The 9,925-nt window shown below is 39.6% G+C and overlaps 1 protein-coding gene across 1 annotated transcript; it reads right to left on the reverse strand.

Moving 5' to 3' along the window:
- Positions 1–6,203: 6,203 nt before the first annotated feature.
- On the reverse strand, positions 6,204–8,503 carry LOC105919541 (gastrula zinc finger protein XlCGF8.2DB). The gene has a single exon (XM_021311942.2). It carries the CDS (start codon positions 8,045–8,047, stop codon positions 7,199–7,201), a length of 849 nt encoding a protein of 282 aa, XP_021167617.2. The 5' UTR covers positions 8,048–8,503; the 3' UTR covers positions 6,204–7,198.
- Between the last annotated feature and the right edge of the window lie 1,422 nt (positions 8,504–9,925).

Genomic DNA, 9,925 nt, shown 5'->3' on the forward strand with positions numbered 1-9,925 from the left:
TGCAGAATTAGGGCATTTGTGCAAGAATACAGCTTGTAAATTACAGTAGATTAAAAATACAGTATAAGGTGCAGCAGTGATTTAAAAGTAAAACAATTGAAATGTAAACAATGCAGGAGAATGTCACAGTGTACAGGTGAAAAACATTTGTATGTACAGAATTTGATTGTGCAAAGGGCATTTGTGCAAGAATGCATTTAGAAGAATTCCTGTCAGGTTTATTCAGCTCCTCTACCAATAACAGAGGTCGTGGAAGCGGTTTGTACACAAGGGAGGTGACACAGCCAGACTGCATGGAGCCCATTCCCTCAGAACCAGAACCAGAACCAGCTGGGTTTTTATCCAGCCTGTCATCGGTTCACTAGAATTATCTGATTATCTGATTGTGAACACTGCCCTCAGTCCTGAGTTAAAGCTGCTGGTTCTGACTGGGTTTAAAGGTCCAGGTGAAAACAGTAAAGTAGGCAGCATTAAGTCAGACTGGGCCTTTGAACATGGCGCGGTTCTTTGCTTAGAGTCATAAACATCCTGAAAGTCTCCTGAATATTTTCCTCCATTTTTAGTCTGAAGTCAAAGGTTAAGATTTGCTGCTGAGTTTATCTCTGGTGTAACACACTTTCAATGGGTGTGTGTGTGTACTTGTAGGTAAGTTGGAAAATTTTTCTGTGCATTTTACTAGTAAAGTGAGTCTCCTTTTCTGGTTCTCACTTTTTGGCCTATGGGTTAAGGGTTAGGCAATAGAAAGGGTTGAATCAATAGAAGTCAGGGTATGGTCTTGAATAAGTTTTTAAAACAAGGATGGGTGGACCCACTCCTGACAACCAACTTTGTGGGGACCCTGAGGTCTGCGGTCTGAATTGATTCAAGGCTTGGGTCAGGTTCAGGCCATAGAAAGGAATAGAGAATGAATGGAATTCAATGCAAAGTCCTCATAACGATATTTATGGAGCCACGCCTCAGTGAGATATATTTATGAACACTGGAGAAAAATCTAATAAAATAATGGAAAACTAACTGACTTTTCATTTCATTATTATTAATATTATTATTATTGTTTAATATAAATGTTTTTAAAACTTTTCTGGCATCCAGGACATTATTTTATTTTATATTTACATAATGTTGATGTATATAGAAATTTAACCTCTTGTATATTTCAATGCAGGGTTTTCCAAAGTGGGGGTGTGATGATTGCTTGCTGATGTGCTAAAATGATTAAATATTTCCCTATTTGTTAAACCGAAAGCAAACTACAGGATGCACAACATTCCTTATTTTAGCAAACGTTTAGCAATTGAGAAAGAATGACTGTCATGATCTATCTATCTATCTATCTATCTATCTATCTATCTATCTATCTATCTATCTATCTATCTATCTATCTATCTATCTATCTATCTATCTATCTATCTATCTATCTATCTATCTATCTATCTATCTTAAAGTGGGTCATCAGTCTCTGTCACTGTTATTCTGAGGGTCGTGGGCTGAAAACCTTCAGAACTCTTGTTTTAGTGCTAATTCAAACTTTACCTTTTATTTAATTGCATAACTTTTACAAATTGATTTAAATTTGACTTTTATTCCCTTTCAACACGTCTGTTTCCTCACCAGGTCAGTAGCTCTTCAGTATTTTGCAAATGTCCACCTATTTTATTTACATTTCATGAACTGGACCAGAATCAGAACTCTGGGAGGTGTTGGACCTTCCCAGGCTTCAAACTCAATGTACTGGATGGAAAGATTTTAAGAGTTAATTTGATCGTTTTAAAACATGGACCATTTCCAGCATGGGAGAAATGAATCCCTCCCAGCTGAAAAACTCAGTTCTTCATGTTCTGAGGGGAAACTGGCTTCTGAATTGAAGCCAGAGAAGAAGCTGTGGAGCAGAACCCAACCCAGCTGCTCAGGGTTCTGGTTGGACCTGCTGGGCTGTTTTCCAGGAGGAGATGAAGATTTTGGATGTCGACGCCCCTTTTTGAGATGTTGACGCCTCCTTTTGCAGAAACACCCTGAAATTTAAGTCAAATACGAGAAACGTGGATGTTTTGGTAGATGAGTGAGTAGCTCAGGGAGTAAGAAGACATGCTGGTTGGCTTACTGTTATCTAAAGGTTGCAGGTTCAACTCCAGAGGGCATCTTGCTGCTTTTTGCTTTCAATAGGGCGAAAATTGAGGTAAAAGAGGTCTAGTCCAGGAGGCGAACCTGCAACCTGTGACTCCGTAGCTCACTTCTTACTCCTCTGAGCTCCTCCTCTTGGTAAAAAAGAAAAAATTCTATGAAGGAGCAGGAAGTTGAAGCTCCAGCTGAGGAAGGGTTGATCAGGAGGTGCTTGGTTGGTCTGAAGGCTCTTGGTTCTGCTCCACAGATCATCACCTGCAGAGTCTCCTCACACGGCTCTGCTTCATGAACCCACTGAAGCTCTTCAAACCACCAGGAGCCCGGCTCTTACAGAAAAAGACTTTATTTTTTCCTCAGTATATTATTTCATGTTTACATAAATAGAAATAGGTTTTCTTTTAGCACCAGTCCAGAACCTCAGAATTAAACATTTAAAGACCAGTACGGCATGCAGAGTCACATTTCATCATAGAAAATAAAACAGGTAAAAACTGAGTTTTGTTAGTCTTCAGCAGAGTGAAGGAGGTTAGTTGACCCAACTAGAGGAACCTGAACATGATGAGGGAACACAGAGCGTACGGGCAGAACCACCAGCAGGGAAGTGGGCTTGGAGCCTTAAAGACGGATGCAGGAACAGCAGCAGAGGGAGACGTCTTCAGCTTTCATCCTGAAAGTCTGAACTCATCCGTGGAGACGACAAAAACCCGTTAGTTTGACTTTTTATCACAGAGGAGATAAAAATAGACGTTCATTGTTCAGAAGAACCGGTTCAGTTAACGTGGATCGTTCACGTTTGTAGTTCCTCTTCTAGAACCTCTGATCAACAATAAACCCATCAGTTACAGCTGGTGGTCCTGGTTCTGAAGCAGCCTCAGACTAGGGCTGCAACTAACGTTTATTTTAATAATCAATGAATCTGTCGATTATACTTATGATTAATCGATGAATCGGACAAAAACAGTTTTATTTCCACTTCTTTTTTACAATATTTAACAAATAAAGAAGTTTATGTTGACTAGATTGTAAGTCAGTCATTTAATAGTCAATGTTGTCTATATGAACAGCGACTTAACAACAATAGTGAATCTGTAAAACTGGTGTAAAATGCAGTTTGGCTGAATCTCACACTTGTGCACGTAGGGGGAAATAATTGGGCATAACAATGCAACCAGAGCAGAAACACCACTTCTGAATATTAATTAAACCAGCAGCTCATTATAGACTGTTTCAGCACAAACTGCATTTTATGTAAATACTACATGCTACATTTTTCCTTCTAAATATTTTACTTCAAATTTTTATTTGAAGAGTGAAAAAGAGTGTTAGATATTTAATAGTTTTTATTTGTTCTGAAAGTTTTAACATTTTTGAGAATGACCTTTAAGGATGCTTATGTCTTGTTTTTCTGTAAGTGTTTTTAATTTGTTGTTGTTTTTATTTTGAGCCCATATAAACGGTGCTTTCGGAATACTTTCTTTCCTTTTAATCCGAACACGTTCAATCCGATCAGGGAAAGTTGGGCATGTAAACAAGCTCCTGTGATTAACCAGCTAACAAGCTAAGAGCCGCATTATGAGCAGACGTTCAGGTGGCACCCTGAATGAAGCACAACTTCGACTCCGCTGGACTCCTCTAACAGCCCGGAGCTAAACGCTGTCGGCATTACCTCACTTTGAAACAGAGCAAACGTAAAATATTGTAACGACTTACCCTGCCATTGAGCTTCCATCGCCTTCATCAATGACTCCATGTTGTTTCAACTCCTGCATCATCACTGTGGTGTTCCCATGCCATGTTAAGTCTCGCATGTTACTTTTTTTGGACCGCAACATGCTCCCTATCTTTTGAGGACTTTGTTCAAGCCGTGTTCTCTGTTTCTTCATTAGTAGAATTTACTACAAAAAATTCGTATTAAAAATTAGTATCTCGCTGCATTCAACTCGCTCTGCAGCCAAAGCTTTGACACTCCTCTGCTGGTGAGGTAAACCGAGCTGCGGCATGGCGAGTTACGCATTATAATTGCCCGTGATAATGAATCGATGATTAAATCGTTACCGACCCTTTTAATTGTCGATTATCGATTTTATCGTTTCTTTGTTGCAGCCCTAGCCCAGACCGCCTCCGTGTCTGGATGTTCCAAACACCGTCGGTTCTACACCAGCTGTAACGGGTCGCACACCGTCCATAAAGGTCAGCAGGACATTTACCCAGAAATCTTGAGAGATCAAGACGTTTCTGGTAAATGTGAGACGGGTGTTTGCGTTCTTTCTGGGTCAGAACAGGTTCTGAACATGGAGGCCACTTTCAGCTATTCAAGCCATGACCTCTGACCTTAACGGAGGCCTGCAGAGCTTTAAATGTTGTTCTGGGGCCTCCTGGATGAGGCGTTGATGAGCTCTTGGAGTAGTTTTTGTGGGTCAGCCAATCCTGGGAAGGTTCTCCACTGTTCCATGTTCTCTTCATGTGTGGAGAACGGTTCTAAGAGGATCTCTGGACTCCAAAGCCTAAGAAACAATGTTAATAACCCCCTCCAGACTCACAATAACTTTATCTCATCTGATTCTTTAGGCTGATGTGTCGCTTCTGGGGATCCTTCTGCCTACTCTGTACCGCCAGACAGGTCCTATCAAACGGGTTTTCTTGGTTCTACAGGCCGCAATCGGACCTAGTTACCTTTGCGTTAGATTTCAACGCTTTCATTCCTCACATCACCGCACAGTACTAAAGGGACGTAAAGTCTGCACAAAGGTCTGAAGTTCTAAAAGCAGCTCGGATAAAAATCCGATGTTGACCCAGAGAACGTCACATCAGTAGGAGACAACACGGTTGGTTCTGCTATACTGCTATGGGAATATTATTCTGAAGTCACAATGGCCTCACACCACTCGGACATGTGAGCACAGCCCTGCTGATAGCCAAGGTCATCAGCAGTGCTGTGCGGGAGGATGATTGCCTGGGATATGACTGTTTCGTCTCACGCCAAGGCCAATGTCGGGTATTAGGGGTGCCGAGAGAGTGGAGAGACAGAGACAGGGCAGACAGCCTGGCGGCCGGATCGTGGGCTGCGATTACTTTCCATCTATGGAATCTCTGCTCTGTTTCTTAATAAAAGTGCTGTAACTTCATCGCTCCACGTTTCCTTATTCAATAAGAAAATATATCAGGACTTGGGAAATAAAACAATGATTAACTCTGTCTTTGACATGATGTGACCTCACACCAGTAGAGAGGGACATGTCAAAGGAACATCCAAATAAAACAAACACCTGCTTTATCTCAGGTGGACCAACTGCAGAACAAATTTATTTTCCTTGCTTCGCTTTAATACATATACAGTCGACTATGCTATTTTTAGACTAGGTTAGGTTCAGCAGGAATCCATTTTGGCACAACTTTTATTTAAATTTCTTAGAGACATTTTTTCAGTGCTAATTAAGTCAATTGAATTTAGTTTATCTAAATATCGGCAATTAACAGTAAATGTCATCTCAGGGCACTTTATATTATTTGATTCAACTGACTTTATAGACAGAACATAATCCAGACCTGAAAGCAGAGCTGTAGTTTAACACACTTCTCTGCAGCTTCTGTACTGCTACCCACCCATTTTCACACTGAGACAGTGTCTCACCCACGACCAAAGCCAAACAGATTAAAAACAAATCGAAAGCAGGAGCAAATCATAATTTTTTTAATTAAAATAAATTCATTTTTATAATTAATACAACTCTGAATGAAAAGAAGATTTAATAATTAAATGTGGTTTATTGAACAATACATCTCCCTGTTCAAAAACGTTGTTAGATTTGTGGTAATCAGATTTATTTCGTCTCACATAAACCTGTCTGCAGCAAGATTATGTTCGTATCAATGAGTCATTTACTAAGGAAATGAAGAAACATTTATTTTTTCGCAGTTAATGGCCCAATGAATGAAGACAAAAGCAAATGGCTCTGCATACATTTGAGCAAAACAAATTCAATCTAGGATAATTTTAAAGGCAACATTAAGGTTATCAAATTCAGGGTAAACATGAATGTTAAAATCCCCTCACTTTAATTTTTTAAATGATAATAACAACATATTCAACAGCATTTAATTTTAATCCATTTTAAATTTAGTCCAAACTAACAAATAATCAACACCTTCGATACACACATCAAACACAAGAAATTATGTAACTTTTCCCCCACAGTAACAAAATCAACTAACTGTGTGGCCCCAGTAGCTACATAGAAACAATTAACAATTACATATAAACAGTTCCCCTGTGGCCTAACCACACAGTCACAGTGAACTGCATGCAGGCTAGCGCATAATCAAATGTCTCAAGTGGGACTGCTGCAGAGACTATTGTCAGAAGGTTCTGGACTTACTGGAACAGACAACTTCTGATGGCTGTTTTGTTGTTGTTCTGGAGACTGAATCCGAACTGTGCCGACACTGTGCCAAAGTTTTGAAATCAATGAACATTTCTCCAAGTGAAGTCATCAGAAGTCAGCAACACTCGCTGATCCTGACCCTGCAAGCACCCGCTTCAGTGGTAGGAGATCCTGCAGTAGATGTAGGAAATCCTGCAGCGTGCGCTCCTTCTGCACCACTGGATCACCGTTTAAAACAAAACGGTCAATGGCGGAAAATATTCTTTTAACATGACCCCTGGTTGACAGCATCATGTTGTGGGGGTTATTTTGCTGCAGGAGGGACTGGTGCAGTTCACTAAATAGATGGCACCATGACCAAAGAGCTTTATGTGGGAATTCTGAAGCAACTCAATCAGAATCAGAAAAAAAAACACCCTTCTTAAGGTGAAAAAAAGTTTCAGACAGCCTTAAAGATATCTAAATACCAAGGAGAATGGGCCTAATGTTCAGAGCAGCACACATGTACTAATAACACAGCTGTGCTGCAGATCAATTCGAATAAATGGTGTACAGTGAAAAAAACTTGAAATGTTTTAATAAGTTCATAAGTTAGCTACTAGAGAAATGCTAAAACCAGCAAGCAAAGTGGTCTTTTTGCCCACATGAATCACAACGGAAAAACTTCTGTCCTAAATGGTTTCTCATGTGTGTTTTTAAATGTGCTTTTTAGTTAAAGGCTTCTTTCTTGTATGGATTCTCATGTGTCTGTTTAAACTTGATTTTTGGCCAAATCTTTGTCCACATAGATCACAACAGAAAGGCTTCTGTCCTGTATGGATTCTCATGTGAGAGTTTAAATATGCTTTTTGTCTAAATCTTTTTCCACATAGATCACAAGGGAAAGGCTTCTCTCCTGTATGGCGTCTCATGTGAGAGTTTAAAGTTGCTTTATGGCTAAATCTATGTCCACATAGATCACAACAGAAAGGCTTCTGTCCTGTATGGATTCTCATGTGAGAGTTTAAATATGCTTTTTGTCTAAATCTTTTTCCACATAGATCACAAGGGAAAGGCTTCTCTCCTGTATGGCGTCTCATGTGAGAGTTTAAAGTTGCTTTATGGCTAAATCTATGTCCACATAGATCACAACAGAAAGGCTTCTGCCCTGTATGGATTCGTGTGTGTTTGTTTAAGGTAGATTTATCACTAAATCTTCGTCCGCATAGATCACAACAGAAAGGTTTCTGGCCTGTGTGGATTCTCATGTGAGTTTTTAAATAACCTTTTCGGCTAAATCTTTGTCCACATGAATCACAACAGAAAGGCTTCTGTCCTGTATGGATTGTCATGTGTTTGCTTAAGGTTGATTTAAGGCTAAATTTTTGTCCACATTGATCACAACAAAAAGGCTTCTTTCCTGTATGGACTCTCATGTGTGTGTATAAATTTGAGTTTTGCCTAAAGTTTTGTCCACATAGAAGACAACAGAAAGGCTTCTCTCCTGTATGGATTCTTATGTGTGCTTTTAAGGTGGCTTTTTGGCTAAGTGTTTTTCCACACATATGACAACAGAAAGGTTTCTCTTCGGTGTGTATTCTCGTGTGTATGTTTAAAGCGTGCTTCCCAATAAATGTTTTGCCACAGTCTTTACAGCTAAGCTTCACGCCTATCTGGACTTTCCTTCGTGAGTCTATATTTATCTTTTTTGTAAAGCATTTCCTACACCCAGAGTCTGACAATTGTTTCAGCCCAGAGTGAGGGTGCTCTACATCACTGCTCTCTTCATCCTTTTCAGTGTCTTCAGTATCTAAAGAAATGGAAGCATCTCCATCATCTTGTATCCTGGTGGATTCTTCTCCATCATTCTCTTCTGGAAGCTCTCTGTCTTTAATTTGACCTGTATAAAGCTCTGAGAGCAGTGGAGACTGTTCATCATCCAGAGTCTTTATGGGAGGAGCAACAACTGGAAACCTGATGGCATTAATCACCTCCTTTCCATTGAGCTGCTCTCCTGGCAGACTGATGTAGACTCCCTTCTGTTCCTCCTTTATGTGGGGGGGCTTTGGGTCATGCAGGTCGGCAGGAGGTCTGTGGTCTAAAGAAGCTTCTTTAACAATCAGCATCTCCTTAAAATCTGCAGGAAACACAGAAACAAATTATGCATATTAGATTTTTTTTTCATAGTGTTTATTTTGCATTGCTGTTTCTTATGCCTTATTTGATTACAGTTCCATACAAAAGGATTCACCCCCTTGGCATTTTTCATGTTCTGTTGCCCTACTACCTGCCAAGTACAATTGATTGTTGGATGATTGAATTTGCACCATTTTATTTGCAGAACATGCAGAACAGTAAAACACAAAATAAAACAGAACACTTTAACTATCAAAAGTAAATTTAAGATATATCTTGAATAGTGAGGTAGTTTGAGCTGTCTTATTTAAAATATAACTAGTCAGAAACAAATGAAATATTTTAAATCTACTATTCCACTAGTCTTAATTAAATTGTTGATATAAGACAACACTTTTGAAGAACCAAGATGCATCTTGATGGATGACATGATAAAAAAAAAAGAAAAGGAAAAAGCATGTCACTCATTAAATAAGACCTGACTTGAAGGCTGACAGAAATTCCACTGTCAGCCTGACACAAAACAGATTCAATAACCCCTTGTTATTGAATCTGGTGCCGTGATGGCTAGCCGTGGAGCTGGCTTGCTCAAATTCTCCTGGATGTTTTGCAAACAAGACCTTGGACAGTGCTCTGTGAACTGATAATATACAATCTAAGACTAAGGCTGGAGGAGAGCTGCTGGAGAGTGATAGGCCCATACTGAGAAGCACACATACATGAACATGTACGTCTTTTCTATATTCATTTTATTTCCTGCTCCCATTTTCATTTGACGGTCAGAGAGTTTTCCCCGTTTTGCATATGTAGGATCTTATACAGCTTGGACACAATTTTTCTAGCAGCATTTTTGTATGCAGCAATCAATAAGTCTATCATCCCATTGCCTCCTGCTGAAAACCCTGTTTTAATTTCTGTCTCATATCAATGTCTTGCTGCAAATATCTAAACACATCTCTATTCTCTAGACCGAATTCCCTTTTGAGTTTACTGAATGTTTTAAGGTTTCTTCCCTCTAGGAGTGTGCACACAGCAGCTATTACTTTATCTCTCCGTCTTGTAAAAGTGATATCTGCATCTCCAGGGCTAAACCCAGAGATGCAGATTACTGTTGCTTTCTACCTTATATTTCTTAACAATATCCCTCCTTATTTTTAGGGTTTCCTCAACAATGTGACCCACTCCCTTTGAATAATTACACACACCAATCCTAGCCTGAGGTGGAGACCAGCCCAAACTTAGTTCAATACGTTTCCATTTAGCCTGATAATCCCGTAAACAATATATCGCATTGGGGCAGCATAATA

This window comes from Fundulus heteroclitus, chromosome 24 (assembly GCF_011125445.2).
Source record: "Fundulus heteroclitus isolate FHET01 chromosome 24, MU-UCD_Fhet_4.1, whole genome shotgun sequence".
Lineage (NCBI taxonomy): Eukaryota > Metazoa > Chordata > Actinopteri > Cyprinodontiformes > Fundulidae > Fundulus > Fundulus heteroclitus.

What these genes read in the sequence shown, in the direction of transcription:
- LOC105919541 (XM_021311942.2), bottom strand. Translation starts at nt 8,047, where the DNA reads ATGTGTGGAAAAACACTTAGCCAAAAAGCCACCTTAAAAGCACACATA.